The sequence below is a fragment of the Cnephaeus nilssonii genome (genome assembly GCF_951640355.1).
Source record: "Cnephaeus nilssonii genome assembly, chromosome: X".
Lineage (NCBI taxonomy): Eukaryota > Metazoa > Chordata > Mammalia > Chiroptera > Vespertilionidae > Cnephaeus > Cnephaeus nilssonii.
In genome coordinates this window covers 79,505,978-79,527,415 of record NC_137071.1, presented here as the reverse complement: position 1 = coordinate 79,527,415, position 21,438 = coordinate 79,505,978, and the positions used below count along the sequence as shown (strand labels likewise).

The window sequence follows — 21,438 nt, the reverse complement described above, 5'->3', positions numbered from 1 at the left end:
ACCAGGTTCTGGGTCCATTTTTAACACAAGTTCAATTTGGAGGAGGGGGGGCAAAGAAGTTAAGAATTGATATCCTTCTTTTAAAACTAATGAAAATGATAAAGAGAGGAACTTTCCCCTCTCAGTCAGTCACAGCCTCTCCACCACATGCTTAAGAAGATCTTTCTTACTTGTCTTGGTCTAGACCCTTGACCCAGACCCCTGGCCCCAGAGTTGGGCTAGGATTACTCTGTCATCTCTGTGTCTCTAAGGAAAGGTAACGTTGGTAAGGCCATATGCTTGTTGACTTTTGTTCAGAGGGTATTCCATTTGGACATGGTTCCAAAGTTACTCTTGATACAAGGTTACCATGAAAAATGGAAAGACAATGGCATTCAGTATGTCTTTACCCATTAGGGGCTGTGTACAGACTCTGAGCCTAGTGTTTTGAGAAAAAGAAGATCCCTGGGGCTAGAAATAATGGCTCAGATGTGATTTTCCCCCTCTGCCAGCATGCTATAAATTTAATTGCCATAAGGCCATCCAATAGCAATCCAATGATTCTGCTTTCTCCATAGGTAACCTGTCTCCATGATTTCTTTGGTGATGACGATGTATTTATTGCCTGTGGTCCTGAAAAATTTCGCTATGCTCAGGATGACTTTTCTCTGGATGAAAATGGTAAGCACAGTCACTGGATTTTATTGCTCTATTGTTCTCTCATTATGTCCCTTAGGGTTTCCATGGGTTCATATGGCCTGGAGCACATCCATTCATGCTCTCTAAAGGGAAAATATTGTTAGTCTTTCTTTTGTATTTTTGGAAACATGAGTCACTAAATGAAAGGTTAATTGGATGTCCCAGATGCCCACCATCCAAACTCATTAAGACTCACTCTCTACCCCAACAGTGACCATATTTCTTAAAACACATATTGTGTCACATGGGCTGACAGGTACAATCAGACCACGGGAAGGAACATTTGGAGTCAAGTTGGATATTCTATGCATGTATTTTTTCTAGTCAACACCTCTAGCTATTTGGCCCATGTTAGTGATTCTATCTTAGATTCCCCCCTGTTTTCTTACTATAAAAACTTTCTCCTTTAATCACCTTGGTTTGCTGCCCCATTCCCTCTGCTTTTTGACTCAAGAGTCCAGAGGGCTGTTAATCTCTGGAAGGAGGTGAAACATCTGCCCATCTCCCTTTTCTGAGTCTAAGCTCCAGATGTAAATTAATGTAATTTAGCTCACACAACATCAGGTTTAAGATATGATCCAAATGGAAAGACACATTCAAAGGATATTTCCCACTTATGAGGAGTAAAGAGTGAGAAAAAAAAGTGAGTTGTACTAATACAGACTTTACAAACAACTTAAATGACAAGGGCCCTGAAAGAGGTGGCATTTCTACTTTGTTTCCTTTGAGAAGAGGCAAATGACCATAAAATAGCTAAACAAATTCCAGGCTATGTCCATTTTCATATACCTTCTATATCTCTAGCCCTGGACAGTGATAACTGAAGTTCATCAATCAAAACAAGAATGAGCTTTCTGCTTAATTGAGTTTCCTAAAATAATCTTAATTTACCAGAAAAGATCCACTATTCTTTCTGGGTAAATGATATTTCAATGTATCTTTAAGTAGAAGGTGACAAGGAGGTATCCAAAGAAAAAACTAACCTTTGTTAAGCTGTTTGTTTCTACTCTGAGCAGCACAAGGTTGGAAAGTCTATAAAATAGAGTAGAAAGAACACTAGACGGGGACTCAAAAGACTTGGCTGCTAGTCCTTGTTCTGCTATTTTCTTGCTTTGTGGTCCTAAGCAAGAGGCTTAAGCTTTTTGTATTCTTATCAGTAAAATTAGTGTAATACTCATTCTAATACATTAGCAAAATAAGTGCCCAAAATTGCCATAATATGGATGCTGAGTGACCTAAATAGAAAGGGTGCTCCAAATGTGTCAGACTGGGGTTGGGGCCATAGCAGGAACATTTGGCAGACTCTCCCACACACCCACTAGCTTTCTGTAAGTTCCCAGTGGCAGAGTCACTGCTGGCCCATTTATTCATTAAATCAGCAGAGGGGGTTATGATAACGTATGTGCATTTAAACTAAAAAAAGAACTCTATAGATGCAAGATGGTGGTGGTGGTAGTAGTGCTTATTTATAAAATCACATGACATCCCAAATATGCCTATCACAATACATGACATGTAATAAACAATACAATTTAAATTACTTGTAAATGTTTCATCTGTGTGATTACAACCTCTAAGCTGACAATCTCTTCTCCAAGAATATTAATTATGTCAACAGGTGCTATTCTGAGACATGACTTGCTTGTCCACAAATGATTGAGTTAATTAATGACCTATCCAACCTGCTTCTTAACTCTTTCCCTTGTTTCCATAATGCAGGGGTGTAAGCACCTGGTTTATCCCAGGTGACTTTTGACAGTTTCTCCATTGCCTCCCTCTCCAGAAACATCATTTTTTCAAAAAATGAGGACCACCTTTTGGACCTAAGCCACTGAGTGCTTTGACCTGTGGTGGTTATCCCAGCTTCCAGAGGTTGTTAATATGCCCAGCCTCGGTCCTCCCCTAGCTCCAGTAAGCTGTCTGTGTCTTTTTACACCAGAATGCCGAGTCATGAAAGGAAACCCTTCAGCCACAGCTGGCCCCAAGGCATCCCCAACGCCTCAGAAGAGTTCAGCCAAGAGCCCTGGCCCCATGCGCCGGAGCAAGTCTCCAGCTGACTCAGGTAACGACCAAGACGGTGAGTGTTCTTCTCTTAACTGTGTATAATGACTTCATTTACAGAGGCCAGTACCCTCTGCATGAAGAGGAATGAGTCCCTCATGAACACCATTGTGTCTCCATGATACCAATTCTATAAATTCATAGTCTAAACAATTCAACTTGTTTGGAATCATGGAGACACACACATGGCCCTGATTCTACTTAAGTGGATTCTACTCAAGAAATCTGGCCTATTTTGCCATAATTGTCACACATAAATTTGAAATAAAAATCAGAAACAAAAACAAGAATTTAAAAAATGCCACCTAAAAGTGTCAACATAATTGATGCATTTGAGCTTCAAATTTGACTTTGAACTTTATAGAATTCAAAACAAAAAAGGAAACAAGATAAATTGCATTATTTTCACAATTAGAAAAGAAAATATAAGCCAGGTTCTGAAGTGAAACAAAGAGATTTGTCATATAGGATTTTTATATAGTGAATAGTAAATGATCAAAAAAATGTGGTCTATGGATCAGTGCCAACCCATGAACAATTTATCACTCTATGATGAGTTTAGGAGCTTGTGCCAAATGTAAATCATGCCATTGAGCAACCCATTTACTTCAGCTGACTCTTTTTTTCATAGCATGATTTTACTGATGAAGGCAGGAATATGTTGGTTTATATTCTGGTATGAAGTCTTACACCCACAGTACACTGTTCTAAAAGGCAAAAGGCCATAGAAGTCTGAGTTTGGAAGCTTAATGGACTCATGAACAGACAATTTGAGTTGTTCATGGTAAGGAAAATATATGGTCCTGAAGAACTTACACAATTATCCTCCCAAGGCTCAGGGATTACCAGGAGAATTCCAGCTTGAGAACCTTTGAGCACAGATCATAAGCACCTTTTCTCTCTCCTTCAATTTTCTTGAGCAGCCTATTGTCTTGAAATGCCTGTAGTCTAGAAAACCAGCCTGTAATGCTGGCCTCACAATGCTAGAAATATGCATGTCACCAGTCATCTCTTTATTTTCAGGAAGAAGGAACTAAACTGTGAAGAGGCACTTTAAGCTTCCCATATTTCCATATGTTTGCACATGTTGTTCCCCTGTACCTGGAATGCTACCCCTTTAGTAAACCACCCTTCTTTGCTTGAAAACACCTATTCATCCTTCAACACCTCAAAAAGATAGTTGTTCTTTTCTCTGAATTATCATAGCATGCATATAGTATGTATTTACCTGTTTACTTCCTCAACTAAATACTGGGCCCCTCAAGAGCCAGGTATCATGTTCCTTTTTGTATCTTCAGTGCCTAGCACAGTGCCTGGCCTCTAGTAGATGCTCAAGTAATGCTTATGAATGACTGGACACATAAGAGCACCTCTTTCACCCAGCATGGTGCTAGAGATGCAGTAAGCATTTAAATAATGATTGCTGAAAGAATAAAAATGCATGTGTTTGGTGATATTTTGGTTAAGTGTACAGAATAGCACATGAATCCATTTAAACAAATTCATATTGTTCAAACTACAAGGAAATAGATTTTAACACTTGGATTGAAAATGAGATTGTTTGTACATATTCTAAGCAAAGTCTTGCAAAAAATGATTTCAAACACTATCAAGATCATAAAGTCTGGAAATAATCACTTAGCTAGTCATTTTTTTGGAAATATCACAGGTTATTTCTGAGACTTATAACCTGTATTACTTATTTCTTGCTATGAAACAAATTGCCCCAAATCTGAGTGGCTTAGAAAATATACATTTTTATCTCAGTTTCTGTGGGTCATGAATTTTTTGTGGCTTAGCTAGGTGGTCTTATCTGGCCCGGGATCTCTCCTGTAGTTGTAGTTAAGGTGTAGGCTGGGACTGTAGTCATCTGAAGGCTCAACTGGGACTGTAGGATCCACTTCCAAGATGGCTCTTGCAGATCTTCACCCAGACTGTTCATTCAAGAGAATGAACAAAGCCACAAACTGTCACATCTGTTGTAGTCTATTCATTAGAAGCAATATCTCAGTCCAGCCTACATTCAAGGAGAGGGGAATCAGGCTCCAACTCTTGCAGGGAGGAGTATCAAATAATTTACGAACCTATTTTTAAACTACCACACAACTCATGAGTTAGAAATGCTGAGGAACATCTACACAATGGAATACTATGCTTCCATAAAAAAGAAGGAATTCTCATCAATTGCAGCAACCTGGATGGAATTGGAGAACATTATGTTAAGTGAAATAAGCCAGTCAATGAAAGAAAAATACCACATGATCTCACTCATTTATGGATAATAAAGAACATTATAATCTTGAACAAACAGATAGATACAGAGACAGTAAAGCATCAAACAGACTGTCAAATTACAGGGGGAAGGTTAGGGAGAGGTGGGGGAGATAAGAGATCAATCAAAGGACTTGTATGCATGCATATAAGCATAACCAATGGATGCAAAACTCTGGGGGGTGAGGGCATATATGGGAGTGGGGTGGGGGGGCAATGGTAAGATATGTACACATATAATACCTTAATAAAAAATAAATAAATAAATAAATAAATGCAATTAAAAAAAAGAAATGCTGAGGAAACAGCAGCTTGAAGTAAAAGGCTTTTCTTTGAAGACTGTATCTAATTGTGTTACACAGCACACATGAACCAACCACTTGTAATTAAACACAATTTAAGCATGTCAAATCATTGATCTTCAGCATGCTACCTACAGAATGTCCCTTCTATAAAAAATGCATGTCACTGATTCCAAGATATTAGAGACAGATCAGGAATGCACAAGGACTCAGTGAATATTTGTCAAGCTGAAAGGAGTTATACTAGATCTCAACCCAAGCTTTGTTCGCAAGATATGTTCTTGCTCCTCCTGAACTCACTTGCTAAAGGGAAAGGATGAGGATATAGTCACAGATACAAAATAAACAGAGTAACTAATTTGAGGAAGGAAAGGGGGACTTGGTAGATTTCAGAATTAGAAGCAGCCCCTATTCTCTTTCCCTACAAATATAAAATCTAAAGTGGTCTCAGTAGTGAAAATTTAAATTTTCCTTTCAGATAGTTCATGAACATAAGTGAAGCTTAACTCCAATCTAGTCAGCATCCTTGGAAATTTCCAGGACATTTGGCTTCATCTCAAATGATGGTCTAGGGTCTTCACATGATTTCAGCCCCAAGGAGTAAAATGATCTATGTTATATAACCTTGCCCATTACATGGCAGTTTGTTTAGAGACAAGTTCAGAGAATCCAGTCAGTGAACATTCCATGGGGCAAAATGATCTCAGGCAAAACAGTATTTTAGATAAGGTTTGGATTTGACATAGTTGTACAAATAGCTTCCATAGCATCAGAATCATAGAACCAGAAGGATGAGGTATAGCCAACACAATTTTGCATTAGTGTAAATTTCCCCTTACAGGCATTAAGAAGAAATAATTATTTCATAGTGTCAAGATTTTTCTGAGCTGTTAGTAAGGAACATATGCAGGTTAATATACATTTAACCAAAGAACATTACCATTGGGTAGGTCTGATATGCTTTGTTCTTTTCTAGAATATGGTAGTACCACCATGTTTCCATCCTATGTTAGTCTGTCTTGAATCTGGGACTTGTGGATGAATTCACATTCCTTCATTTAACCTGAATAACTAAAAGTTGTGGAAGATAAGCCACTTCCAAGGAATTTTAACTACCTTCCTTTGATGGAAAATGAAAGCAAAACATGTTCCTCTTTAACAGGGACTCAAAACCAATGAAATATTGGCTCAGTTCAGGTTCAGTTAAAGGAATGTTTTTATGTTCTATTTCATTAGAAAATATATAGGTTTGAATATGGTTTGAATATGTTTGATTGATTTTTCAAATATATATATTTGGTCCAATTCATGGTTCAGTTAATATCTAGGTTCAGTTTGACTTGAGGTTTAGTAAATTGATGCTATTTGGTCTGTAATTTGCATCATAATTTGAATCCTTATTCCTTACTACTTAATTGTCTCTTTCCTGTTCTGCCTCTAAATAAATCAAAATCCTTCTACTTTATTCTCTTTGAGTTCAATCCCTACCTACTTATGCCGATACTGAGTTTGCCCCACATGGAATGTCTGTTGTTAAGTCCTAAATTGGAGTTTAGGAAGGATTTACTATTATATTGCTATAAGGAGCTCATTCTCACTGGGCATAGATGATGGACTCAGACTCCAAGTCCTCTTAGCCATGTCTGTATTTAAAGTAAGCCAAGAGACTGTGGTCAGCAGAGAAAATCTGAGCCTAGGAGGCTCACTTCTATGGGATGTTTAAAGCAAACTTGTGTAGTGCCAGCCACATTTGCCATTTTAACCCAAGACTTGCCACTTCGATGGAGGAGAGGTGAGCCTGGCTTCAGAACTAAAGGAAGACATTTCTAGTGTGTCTGTTTCCATTTCTGCCATTAATGTATTAATTTTTCCCTTCATGCAACTAGCTCCAATTGAATTAAATTAAAAGGACAAAGTTGCTGGGAAGGAATCTTTACTCTCCCTTCCTTCCTTCCTTCCTTCCATCCTTCCTTCCTTCCTTCCTTCCTTCCTTCCTTCCTTCCTTCCTTCCTTCCTTCCTCTCTCTCTCTCTCTCTCTCTCTCTCTCTCTCTCTCTCTCTCCCTCCAAGGAAGCTAATTTTCCACCCTGGTAGGATGAGCAAATTGTAATGTCATAATTAGTTTACTATTCTTCAACAGTAAGTCATTATCATTATCATAGCTACAATGGTCCCAACCCCCTTCCCCCAACCTATATGCACCAATTCCTGAGAGTCAACTTTTTTCTGTTCCCAAACTCCCAAAAAAGAATGGCTTCTCTACTGAAATATACATACTTTGAAAGGGATAGTCAAGAGACACAAAACAACATTGGGGGGGGGGGGCTGGAAGGGGTCCATGGGAGAATTGTATTTGCTAGTCTTTCTCTTCTGCACTGAAAAGACTGCTTTCAGTTGCTTAAAATGGAGGGACATCGTTCTTCTGACCTTCCTGGATGTGACTCTCGACCAGTCTGTCCAATAGGAATATGATACAAACCACAAATGCAAGCCTTGTATCTAATTTTCCATTTTCTAGTAGCCACTGTTAGAAAGTTCAAAGAAGAAACAGTGGAAATTAGTTTTGATAATATATTTTCTTTTACTCAGTTTGTCCACAATATTAAAATTTCAACATTTAATCAATGTAAGAAATTATAACAAAATATTTACATTCTTTGAAATTATGTTGTATATTACACTCACAGCATATCTCAGTTCAAACTAGCCACACTTCAAATGTTCAATAGCCACATATGACTAACGGATACTATATTAGACAACAGAATGCCTATGCTTTTCTTCTTTATCTAAGAAAGGTCCAAAATAATGATCTCCTACATGAATTAAATGCTCTGTGCTTTGCAAAATATTTCCAAATCTGTCACCTCATTTGTCACTCATGGTGTTAGCACCATGAGTTAGGTTGGGTAAGGATAATTAATCTATTTCTTTATATGGGAAACTAAAATATAAAGAAATTTATTATCTGTGATCTTCCCAATGTCAAACAATTATTTAGTACCCAAGAGCCAAGGTCTGGAAGGCAATCCTTGCAGTGTACCTGAGGCAGGGTGTGGAAGCTCCAGAATGGTGAAAAGAAGGGTCTCTGTTGGGTGTTTCTTGCTTCTCTGCTTTGTTCCATCTTCTCTCAACTCCAGGCATAGGATGTGGGGAGTAGGTGGTGGGATATTTCATCAATTCCCCTACTATCACACCAAAGGGAACTGGTACCCTTGGCAAAGCTATGTGAAAAGAACAACTTCCCCTCTCTCCTCCCCATTCTTATTCTTTCTAAAACCACAGCTTATATCTAGTTTAAATGGAAGAACTGCCCTATATCTATGGCAACTTTCTCATTGTCATGGAAGAGCCTCTAATGAAATGGTTGAATGAAGCAGTATAATGGGGGACATTTAGTACCCCACATGGCATAGGATGCAATCATATTGACCTATCCCCTTGTAGCAACCTGCCACATCCTGGGATTTCGTTTGATAGTGTACCTAGTAGTACTAGGTGCTATGAAGAAAAGAAATTATAAGACAAATTCCCTGTCACTAAGCAATTTATAATTTATTTGGGGAGGCAGTAGTCATATAAATTTAACAAAATTTTTCTACAAATAATTAATTGTATAGTTATTATGTGCCAAGCAACTGTTCTAATTACTTTACCTGTATTAACTATTTTAATCTTTACAACAACCTTATGAGAAAGGTACTATTATTCCCACTTTGAAGATAAAGAAACTAAGGCTTACAAAAGTTAAGTCACCTTCCCAGGTTCACACAGCTAGGAAGTGGTAGCACTAGGATTTGAACCAAGGCAATCTGGCTCCACAGTCCACAATTTAACTATTGCACTATGGTGCTAAATTTGAGTTAATGGCAATGGTTTATTTAAATGCCAAGTGAATGAGAAATACAGGAAGTATAATGGAAAAGTGAGCTCATCAGGGGCTTGGGTGCTAAAGGAAGGCTTCCTGAAAGAACTGGGGCTCTAAAAAGAGTTATATTTCTTTTTAAAAAAAATACTTTTTTTATTTTTCAGTTACTGTTGACATGCGATATTATATTGTTTTCCCGTGTACAACACAGTGACTACATACTTATAACCCTGACAAAACTTGTACCCATTTAACACTACACATCGTTATTACAATATTATTTACTATATTCCGTATGCTGTAATTTATATATACCCCATGACTATTTTGTGACTAACAACTTGTTCTCAATCCCTTCAACTTTTTCATCCAGTCAACCAACCCCCCACCCCCCCAATCTGACCACCACCAAAATGTCCTATTTCTATGAGTTGTTTCTGTTTGGTTATTTATTTTTTTAGATTCCACATATAAGTGAAATCATATGGCATTTGTCTTTATCTGACTTATTTCACTTGGCACAATATTCTCTAGGTCCATATATGTTGCTGCAGATGGCAAGATTTCATTCTTTATTATGGCTCAGTCATATTCCATTGTATATATGCACCACTACTTCTTTATCCATTTACATAGAGATGGACACTTAGCTTGCTTCCATATATTGGCTATTATAAATAATGTTATAATGAATATATGGATGTATATGTCTTCTCAAATTAATGTTTTGGGTTTCTTTGTCTAAATAACCAGAAGTGTAATTACTGAGTGCTTCTTAGTCTCTTGTTATGGCATTTGTTTTTAAAGTCTATTTTGTATGGTGTAACTACTGCTACCTCAGTTTTTTTTTTCAATTCATTTCCATTTTTGTGAAATATCATTCTTCATGCCTTTTCTTTTAGCCTTTGTGTTTCTTTTTATTACAAGTGAGTCTCTTATAGACAACATATTTAAGGGTTATGTTTGTTTTTAATCCATTCACTCACCCTATATTTTTATTAGAGCATTTAATCCATTTATATTTAAAGTATTTGTTAATAGATGCATAATTAGGGCTATTTTATTATATATTTTTTCTCCTCCTCCTCCTCCTCCTCCTCCTCCTCCTCCTCCTCCTCCTCCTCCTCCTCCTCCTCCTTCTTCTTCTTCTTCTTCTTCTTCTTCTTCTTCTTCTTCTTCTTCTTCTTCTTCTTCTTTTTCTTCAATAAGCCCCTAATACTGGTTTGGTTGTGATGAACTCCTTTAGCTTTGTCTTGTCTGGGAAACTCTTTATCTGTCCTTCCATTATAAATGATAGCTCTGCTGGGTAGAATAATCTTGGTTGTAGGTCCTTTCTTTTCATCACTTTGAATATTTCTTGACAATCCCTCTTGCAAAGTTTCTGTTGAGAAATCAGCTGTATTATGGGAGCACCCTAGTAGGTAACTAACTGCTTTTCTTTTGCTGGTTTTAATATTTTTTCTTTGTCTTTAACCTTTGGAATTTTATGTATCTTTTTTATAATGTATCTTGGTGTGGGCCTCTTTGGGTTCATCGTATTTGAGACTCTCTGTACTTCCTGAACTTGTATGTCTATTTCCTTGGCCAGTTTAAGAAAGTTTTCCATCATATTTCTTTAATTAGGTTTTCAATTCCTTGTGCTCTCTCTTTTCTTTCTGGTACCCCTGTGATGCAAATGTTGATATGCTTGATGTTGTCCCAGAGGCCCCTTAAGCTTTCTTCATTTATAAGTGGTTCCTTTTTTTTCTTTTTGCTGTTCTAATTGGGTGTTTTCTGCTTCCTTCTCTTCCAAATTGCTGATTTTATCCTCTGCTTTATCTTCTCTACTGGTGATTACCTGTAATGCATTCTTCATTTCAGTTAGTGTATTCTTCATTTCTGACTGGTTCTATTTTATGTTTTCTATCTCCATTTTATGTTTCTTATCTCTTTATAGAAGTTCTTACTGAGATTATTTAGCACCCTTATAACCAGTGTTTTGAACTCTGCATCTGGTAGATTGCTTATCTCCATTTTATTTAGTTCTTTTTCTGGAGTTTTGTTTTGTTCTTTTATTTGGCACATCTCTTTGTCTTCTCATTTTGACTGCCTTTCTGTGTTTGGTTTTATGTATTAAAGCTGCTTTGGCTCCCAGTTTTGATAGAATGGTCTTATGTAGTAGGTATGCTGTGGGGCCCACTGGCACAACCTCATTGGTCACCTTTGCTGGGTGCTTCAGGTGTGTCTTTTCTGTGGATTGTTTGTACCCTCCTGTTGTAGTTGAGCCGTGATTGCTGTTGGCACATCAATGGGAAGGATTGAGCCTCAGGCTGATTCAATGTGAGGACTGGCCATGACTATATTGGAGGAGCTGATGTGCAGAGGCTGACCCTACAGAGCAAGATTCACATTAGCAGGGCTCTAGTGCTCTTAGAGTGTGGCATTTGTGGAGGTGGTTGGGTAGTACTCTGGTGTGGTTTAAAGCTGACCAGTGGGTATGTCATTCTGGGGCCTCTTAGGAGGTGCAGACCAAAGTCAGTCACTACCAGTGCCCTGAATGAGATCACCTGATATAAGCTACAAAGTGATCTGCAGATGGTTGCCACTTGTGCTGGGTTTGGAGGTGCCTGGGAGAGGTAACCTGTGAATTGAGGCCAGCTGCCTTTAGTGCCCAGCTTCAGGCTGCTTAGGAGAGATACAGGCATGCTGAGTCCAGACACTGCTTCTTTAGGGTTTGTGAACGTCTGAGAGATTTTGGGAAAGTCAACAGCATGAGCCAAGACAGGCCATTTGTATGGAAAAGCCACTAGCAGCAGCTTGGGTGCATCCACACAGTGGGTGGGGCAAGGTTTCAGGAAATCACCAGGAAGTCTGTTAGCCAAGTTTATGGAGACTCAGATATATTGCCTGCCTGAACTCGCAGGGGGTTGGGAGCTCAGCAAAACAAACAAACAAAAAAACCAATGGCTTCTGCCAGCACTTCTGTCTGGGAGAAAGCTGCCCCTCCGTCCCTCACCCTGAAACCAGACATTTAAGTGCCTGGTGCCTTTTGAGCTGCCATCCTAGCTCTGAGGCTCAGAGCAAGTAAATCCCAGTAGGTCTGTGCCTTTTAAGAGGAACACCTGGGACTCCAGAAGCCCTTCATCTCAGTCAGCCACAATTTCTGATGGTTTTTACATCCGTAAGTTATGGGAACTTCTCTTCCAAGCTCTAGAATCCTGAGCTGGGAAAGCTGGTATGGGCCTGGGACCCCTCACTTCTCAGTGGGCTTCTGCAGCAGAGATATCCCTCCTGATTTTTAACTGCCACATGTGGGTGTAGGACCAACCTGTTCAGCATCTTTGCTTCTTCTACCAGTCTCCTCGTGGCTTCTTCTGCATATCATTAGTTGTAGAATTTCTGTTCAGCTAGAATTCAGGTGGTATTGAATGATGATTGTTGTGTAGCTTAGTTATAATTTTGATGTAGTTGTGGGAGGAGACTAGTACAGCATTTACATACTGGTACAGCATTTCCATCTTGACTGGAACTCTGGGGAGTTATATTTCAACTAGAGGCCTGGTGCACGAAATTTGTGTCCCTCAGCCCAGCCTGCACCCTCTCCAATCTGGGACCCCTGTAGGATCGGGCCTAAACAGGCAGTTGAACATCCCTCTCACAATCAGGGACTGCTGGCTCTTAACCGCTCACCTGCCTGCCTGCCTGCCTGATTGCCCCTAACCGCTTCTGCCTGCCAGCCTGATCACCCCCTAACCACTCCCCTGCCAGCCTGATTGATGCCTAACTGCTTCCCTGCTGTTCTGATCACCCTTAACTGCCCTCCCCTGCCAGCCTGCCAGCCTGGTCAACCCTAACTGCCCTCCCCTGCAGGCTTGGTCTCCCCCAACTGCTCTCCCCTGCAGACCTGGTCCTCCCCCAACTACCCTCCCCTGCCAGTCTGGTTGCCTCTAACTTCCCTCCCCTGCAGGCATGGTCACCCCCAACTGCCCTCCCCTGCAGGCCTCTTCCCCTGCAACTACCCTCCCCTGCAGGCCTGGTCACCCCCAACTGCCCTCCCCTGTAGTCCTGGTCCCCCCAACTGCCCTCCCTCCACTGCAGGCCAGGTCACCACCAACTGCCCTCCCCTGCAGGCCTGATTGCCCCCAACTGCCCTCCTCTGCTGGCCTGATCACCCACAACTACCCTCCCCTGCTGGCCATCTTGTGGTGACCATCTTGTGACCACATGGGGGCGGCCATCTTGTGCGAGGGCATGGTGGTCAATTTGCATATTACCTCTTTATTATATAGGATTTGTAAGGAAATACATATTTCAGGCAGGGTGGGGAAATCAGAACATAGAACAGAGTTGGTGATGAATATAACATATCAGGGCTTAGGGAGTTGGCTGTTAAATCCACATTTCTGGCCCCTATCTTCCTTCTAGACATCTTTGTTATTAGTGCTTAGCCAACAATCCTGCTTATAGGAGCCAAATATAATGTGTCTTAAAATTAAATAGATTTCTTCTCCTCAACTCCCTGTCTCACAATAGATTCAATTCTATTCTATTCTCCAGGCCCAGCACCTTGGTGATACTTTGACTCTTCCCCCTCTTTAATTCTTCATGTCCACCATATACTGCTGCCATTGTTGTTATTGAACCTTTGAAACATCTCCACATTACTCACACAGAAGTTCCTTCCTTTCACTAATCATATGATACCTGGATTATTTCACAGACTCCTAAGTAGTACCTCTGTTTCAAACGTCTGTTCTGGTGCCACCACATTGCTTGTCCTAAAACTCCATTTCCATTGTGTTACTTATCTGCTACAAAACCTTCAATGGTTCCACACTGCACTCATTGACACCCTTTCCCACTATGGTATTGCTGAAAGAGTAAAAAGAGAGACAAACAGAGGGCCAAGGGTTGCGTTTGAGGGAGGACAACAATAAAATGCAAAAACCAGAAGTAATAGTCTTCACTGAGACAAATGTCAGTCCTCTAATGCCTGACTGCTAGCCAATGAGTTAGTCTTCAGCCAGTATAGGTGAATATATCATCCATTGTGGAAAGGGATTTCCTAACTCAGTGCTGATCTTTTGTACAGTTACTCAATTCCTTCCATTTCTAGTAGTTGCCTTAGTAATATCAATTGAGGATGTCATTATTGAAGACTTCCTTTATACTAACACACTTGGCCAACCATTATATGTATAGTCAGTCATGTAATTCTCAAAAAAAACACACCCACCAATAATTCAGATAACATTATTTTTTATTCAAATGTTACAGATGTGGAAACAGACTCTCAGAGGTTACATTCTACTCAAGGATACATGTCTAGAAAATGGTTAAGCCAGGATTTAAAACATTGACTGATTCCAAATTGCGTGATCTTTCCACAAATTAAGAGCAGTGCAGTTTGTTCTGGTGCCTGCTGCATAAAACCGGTAGTGAGCAGGCTTGCTTCACCAGAAACATGTTCTCAGCAGAACCACCTTCAAAAGGAAATAAATTTGAGCATTTATTCTGAGAAAACAACTTTTCTCCCTCCTTCCTACCCCCATCAGAAAGATGTTGTGAGAAAGCAATCCTGGACTTTGCCCAGCCTTCTTACAGTGGGTCTCTTCTTGAGGGAAAATGGTATATGTTAAATTGCTGGAATGGGTAGATATATTAGTTTTGCAACAAGGAAGACTCTGACTTTTCCCCCTTATTGAAAGAATTCACAACTCTATGAACTCCAAAAACTCTGTCAAGAATATATTTAACATTCAAGTTATAGTATCTCACAGACTATGATTGAATTTGGCCTGAGAAACAGCCATATGATCAAATTAGTGAAGAACTGTCCCTGAGCCCTCAATTCTTGCTTCCTTAATTTATGGATATTTGGAGTTTTTCCACTGAGGAGAAACAATTAGCCAAACCAATATAAACATCCCACCCAACAGCTCTTTGGATTGAATGTGTGAAAACCACAGGCTCTGTCTTGGTCTTCTTCTGAAGTAAGTTGAAACCACCTTGGTTCTACTTGGTTGGTTTTCCAGAAAAAAAATCCCTGTGTATGTAGGGAGAGTACAGGATATCTTTAGACTGGAATGAAGGAACACTGAGAGCATCTCAATATGAGAAAAACTGAGGAAGTAGATTAATTATGTATTCAGATCTCCCTCTGCAAGGCATTAGGGAATTAGAGGAGACAAGACAGAGAACCAATCACTAAAAGGTCACAATGAGAGGTATGTGAGGTACTGACCATTTGGGAATTTTGAAATGAATGTATGAGCAAATTCCTCAAATCACCATCCATTGAGAAGAAGTGTCTTATACCATTTAAGCAAGTCCTACTCTCTCTGAGCCTCTATATCCTTATGATTAAATGGATACCAGTGATTACTGGCTACTAGTTCTTGTATATGTGGTAAATGTTTTGAAAACAATTGTCAAAAAACAACTGTAATGATTAAGACAGCTCTGAAATTATTTTCATGGCTTTTCTTAGTAGACTGGACTTGCTTTAAGTGAGCAATATTTCAAAATAGAACCAAAACCAGTGTGCTTGATTTTGAGTTGAGTTCAAGTGTTAGGATTAAAATGGGAGGGAAAGCCAGAGCTAAGTGAATGGGCATTAAATCACTTTGGTCTCCAGTCAACAATTGGGTGTTAAGTAGATATCAAGCTGGCCCTTTCCTTCCAATGTCATTCTAGCCATGTGACTATGAAGCCAGAAAGTATAATGACCTTTCTAACTTGTTGCCCAGAGAGTTTTTTAATCACCATACCTGGGGCTACTTATATCCACTTTATACACAGTTCATCTTAATTTCTAGGGATCAGTCCAGCCTCCAGACAATGGAATCCATAGTCTAGAAAATCAGTATCAACTCTGCCTGGCTGGTGACTACACTTTGTCATTGGCCTCTCATGTAATAAACTGGACTCTGTCCTTGTTATGTGGAAACTGACTTCCCCCACCTATTCCTCACTCTTTGGAATCCATCTTCCCCATACATTTAAATTCCTATAAATTTAGGTAAATCAGACCAATTGTCTATGCTTCTACTATTCCATTCTGATGGAGCCAAGAATTTAAAGATGAGCACTGGGTCAAAGGCATACATAATCATTCAGAGACTCTAGTGAATCAAGACTGTGCTAGGCCAAGCTTGGCAACTGTGTTGTATAACTGAGGAGTGCAAGCTGAGGAGAGTGACAGACATGGAACAGATACCATCTTCTCAGAGAAATGTGTGGCATAAGGGTAGTTACATGCCGTTATGGTATCTCTGTCTGCTATTGTTTCATAATATTGTCTATGGCCCCCAGTTAGTTTGATGACTCACAGATTTTGCTGATCACTTTCTAATGTCAACTAGATTAAGCAGGATAAAAGCCAAAATGATATGTGTAAGTTATGGTGTTTACTTTCACCTTTTCCTGTTCCTCTTTTCTCTGCCACAAATTTTCACCCTCCTCTCTACCCCCCAGCAGAAAGTTGTCATAGGAAGGAGTCCTAGAAGAAATTCATTTTAAAATGGAAGAGTAATGTAGAAAAAAAACAACACCTAAAAACAAACCAAAAAACACATAGGCGTTGGACTCAGAGAAACCCACCTTCAAATTCTGACTTTGCTACCCCATAAACTGGAAGAAGCTTGTTTTCCCATCAAAAATAAGAATAATACTGACTTCCAGTCAAGAGAGCAGATAGGTAAACACGGTACTCACACCCACAATCACATCAAAATTACAACTAAACCTCAGAACAACCATCATTTAAAACCACCTGAAATCTATCTGAACAGAAGTCCTATAACTAAGGATATAAACAAGCCATGATGAACCCAACAGTTGAGGCTCAGTGGTTGAGCGTCAACCCAGGAACCAAGAGGTCACAGGTTTAATTCCCAATCAGGGCAAATGCCTAGGTTGGGCCCCTGCATAACAGCTCCTCTGCTGTGGGGCAGCCAGTTATCAAATCTGATGGGCCTGTGAGTAAGTCCATCCCATTCATGTGAGAACAGCAGTCAAGACTAAACTATAACAGTAGGGTACACACAGACCCAAGGAGTTATACATAAAGCACCCAGATTGAGTGAATGGGGATGCTTGGCTCTACAGGAATATTACATAAGGCCAATCTATAAAGACTGGGAGATGTAGCAGCTCCACCTAATTAATTGAAATATGCAAAAGGAGGCAGCCAAAATCAGGAGACAAAGAAACATATCCCAAATGAAAGAACTGTATAAAACTCCTGAAAAAGAATTAAACAAAATGAAGACAAACAATGTACTAGATGCAGAATTCTAAACACTGGTTATAAGGATGCTCAATGATCTCAGTGAGAACTTCAGTAAAGAGGTAGGAAACATAAAAATTGAGATAGGAAACATAAAAAAGAACTAGTCAGAAATGAAGAATACACTAACTGATTACATTACAGGTAATCACCAGTAGAGAAGATGAAGCAGAGGAAAAAAATCAGCAATTGGAAGAGAAGGAAGCAGAAACAGCCAAATGAAAAAAGAATTTTAAAAATGAGGATAGTTTAAGGAGTCTCCAGAACAACTTCACAGTGTACCAACATTAGAATTATGGAGGTGCCAGATGAAGAAGAAAGAGAGCAAGAAATTGAAAACCTATTTTAAAAAATAATCATGGAAAATTTCTCTAACCTGATATAGGAAATAGACATTGAAGTCCAGGAAGCACAGATGCACCCAAAGAGGTCACACTAAGACACATAATAATTAAAATGCCAAAGGATTAAGGCAATGATAGAATCTAAAAAGCAACAAGAGAAAAGCAGTTAGTTACCTACAAGGGCGATCCCATAATACTGTCAGCTTATTTCTCAACAGAAACTTTGTAGGCCAGAAGAGAATGGCAAGAAATATTCAAAGTGATGAAAAGTAAGGATCTGCAACCAAGATTACTCTTCTCAGCAAAGCTATCATTTAGAATGGAATGTCAGATAAAGAGCTTCCCAGATAAGAAAATGTTAAAGCAGTTCATCACCACCAAACCAGTATTACAAGAAATGTTAAAGTGTCTTCCTTAAGAAGAAAAACAAAGGTCAACATATGATTAATACAATTGCAATAAGTTACATTTTATCAACAATTACTTTAAATACAAAAGGATTAAATGCTTCAGTCAAAAGACATATGTACAAGAAATCTACAAGAAAACAGAACCCTTACATATGCTGGCTATAAGAGACTGACTTAAGATAGAAAGACACACACAGAATGAAAGTAAAGGGATGGAAAAAGATAATTCATGAAAATGGAGACAAGCAAACAAAAAGGCTGAGTAGCAATACTTATACCAGACAAAATAGACTTTAAAACAAATGCCACAGCAAGAGACTAAGTAGATCCAGCAATTCCACTTCTGGGTATTTATTCAAAGAAACCCAAAACACTAACTTGAAAAGACATAAGCATCCATATATTCGTTGCAACATTATTTACAACTTAGACCTGATGCACAAAATTCGTGCAAGCACCTTGGTCCTCGGATCCCTGGCTTCATCTGGAAGGTCGTCCGGAAGGACATCGGGAAGGTCATTCAGCTGTCTGGTCTAATTAGCATATTACTCTTTTATTATTATAGATTGCCAAGGTATAGAAGCAACCTAAGTGTCCACCAAGAAATGAATGAATAAAGAAGTGGTGCATATATACAATGGCATATTAAATGGTTATTAAAAAGAATAAAATCTTGCCTTCTGTAACAACATGGATGGGCCTAGATCGTATTATGTTAAGTGAAATAAGTCAAAGAAAGACAAATGCCAGATGATTTCACTTATATGTGGAATCTATAAAACAAAATAAATGAACAAGCAGAACAGAAACAGTCCCATAGATACAGAGAACATTTTAAGGTTGCCAGATGAGAGGAAGTTTAGGGGACTAGGTGAAAAAAGTGAAGGGATTAAGAAGTACAAATCTGGTAGTTATAGAATAGTTATGGGGATATAAAGTACAACATAAGGAATGTAGTCAATAAGATTGTAATAACTGTTTATGGTGTCAGGTGAGTGCTAGATTTACTGGAGCAATCACTTCATAAGTTATATAAATGTCTAATTGCTATGTTATACACCTGAAAGTAATATAATGTTGTATGTTAACTGTAATTGAAAAATTAAAAAATATTAAAAATTAAAAATTGTTGAACTATTTCTAAAAAAAATAAGAAAATAACTAACTAAATGTGTGAGAGAGAGAGAGAGAGAGAGAGAGAGAGAGAGAGAGAGAGAGAGAGGAAAATAGAGATAAAAACTGGTAAACAGAGAACAAGACAGACACTCATACTATAGACATTCCGTAAACATTAATTATTATCCTGGTTTTTATTGGTAAGATTGATAAAATGGCTTAGGATTGAAAAGTTTCTGATGTTGTAGAGGGGGACATTTTTAAACAAAGTACCTTGTTGTAGAGGAGGAAAATTTTTAATGGTACAATGAGAAGAAAGGAGTGAAAGAATTTGGACTATAAGTAAATAAAAGGTGACAACAGTGAAACAATGCTGTGGTTCTAATGAGAGAGAGAGAGAGAGACAATTAAAAGAGGGCAAAGACTTTCCAAATGCATTTCTAATTGCAGCTGAGAAATAGAAGCTCAGAGACAAGAGTGAAGGATTTTAGTAAAAAATAATAAAGGAAAACGAGGGATATCATAAAGTTGTATTATTTTCAGCCACTCTCAAAATGAACTGTGACAGGCTTTCATTTGGATTTGCCCATTTAGGACCATGTGCAGTTTTGCAGACCACATATATGTTTTTTCCCTGCTAGTTCTTTTACTTGACATTTATATGAACTGGCTTAAGAATCTATATCAAATGGCATTCTCCCAGGTTTTTCACATGAAACCCATAGAATAAATGCATATATGAATATATTTTACCTACTTTGTAAATGTAGGCATTCCTTCAACTGATGCATGTCTACATTTCCTCATTTCTCTAATGTCCATGTTTGGGTTTCATTCCGTCAGGAAATATGAGAAAGTATCTTCATTTTTCAGCAATGTAGTGAGTGGCAGTTAAATGATTAAAAACTGATTTCCAAAGTGATTGTTGAGTGTTGATGACAAAATGAAGTCCTCTATAGCTAAGCTTAAGATTGTCTATCTTGGGTTGGTGGTGGCAGGGAGACATATATGAACATAGAGATGGAATATGTATGCCCCTAAAATTTTGGGATGAGAGAGTTTCAGGAGATACTGAAAAAAATAATTAGAAGTTGCAAAAGAACCTGTGTGTGCAGCTCTATGGCCAATAGGTGAAAAATGACTCACATGTAGATGTACTGTGGTTAATAATTTTCTACATTTTGGTAAGATTGGTAAGCTCATTGTCAGCTAGATAAGAATGGAAGGGGTGAGGAGAGACATTTTTCACTTTGTAGAATGGCTAACAAATGCTGGGAAACTAGAATCTGTTGTTGCCAAAGGATACAGCAATCATGTGAAACAAAATGTCAGAACTTACCTAGGGATGCCTACATCTGTTAGACTTCCTGGCTGATGCCTGGGCTTATTGGGGGGACTTCGATTATGTCTTCTCAGATCTCCAAGATTGCTTTCCCTCTTGAATACTAGGGGCCAGGTTCTGCTGGGGAGGCCCTCATACAGTGTAGTAACTCCTTCCTTTTCCTGAAGAGTAACTGATTACTTTGCCTCTCTGTGGCTCCACAGAGAATGCATTGTCCCCCTGTGGCTTCTTGAGAATATTATTCTAATAAGGTGGTCAGAAAAAGCCAAGAATCATATGATCTCACTCATATGTAGGATATAAAAATGAAACTCATGGACACAAACAACAATATGGTGATTACCAAAGGGAAGATGGTAGAGGGTAGTAAAGGGTAAAGAGGGAAAACTATATGGTGACCAAATGATTTGACTTTGGGAGGTGGGAACATAATGCAATACAGTATACACATCATGTATCATAGAAATGTACACTTGAAACCTATATGACCCTATTAACCAAGGTTACCTCAATAAATTTAATTTAAAAAATGAAAAAAAGTTCATTAGATATTTATTGAGCATCTACTCTGTGCCAGGCATTATTCCACTAACTGGGATGCATCATTAAACAAAATAGGGAAAACCCTTTGCTCTCTTGGCACTTACATTATTTTGGGAATCAAATATCCTCAATAGACCTTTGTACTTGTTATTCTGGTTACCATGTTAGGCTTATCTCATAGAGGATGATGACTGAAGTGCCTCCTTTATTCACCAGAAAGCCTAGTACCCTGACT

The 21,438-nt window shown here is 38.8% G+C and overlaps 1 protein-coding gene across 1 annotated transcript in view; it reads left to right on the top strand.

Annotated features, from left to right (window-relative positions):
• DCX (doublecortin) overlaps positions 1-21,438 on the top strand; it is a gene marked incomplete at both ends in the record, with an annotated part of 39,029 nt that overhangs the window by 1,683 nt on the left and 15,908 nt on the right. Inside the window, 2 exons of the mRNA XM_079764570.1 lie at positions 558-660; positions 2,618-2,755. Of these exons, the coding sequence (XP_079620696.1) occupies positions 558-660; positions 2,618-2,755 (241 nt within the window). The remainder of the gene's footprint in view (positions 1-557; positions 661-2,617; positions 2,756-21,438) is intronic.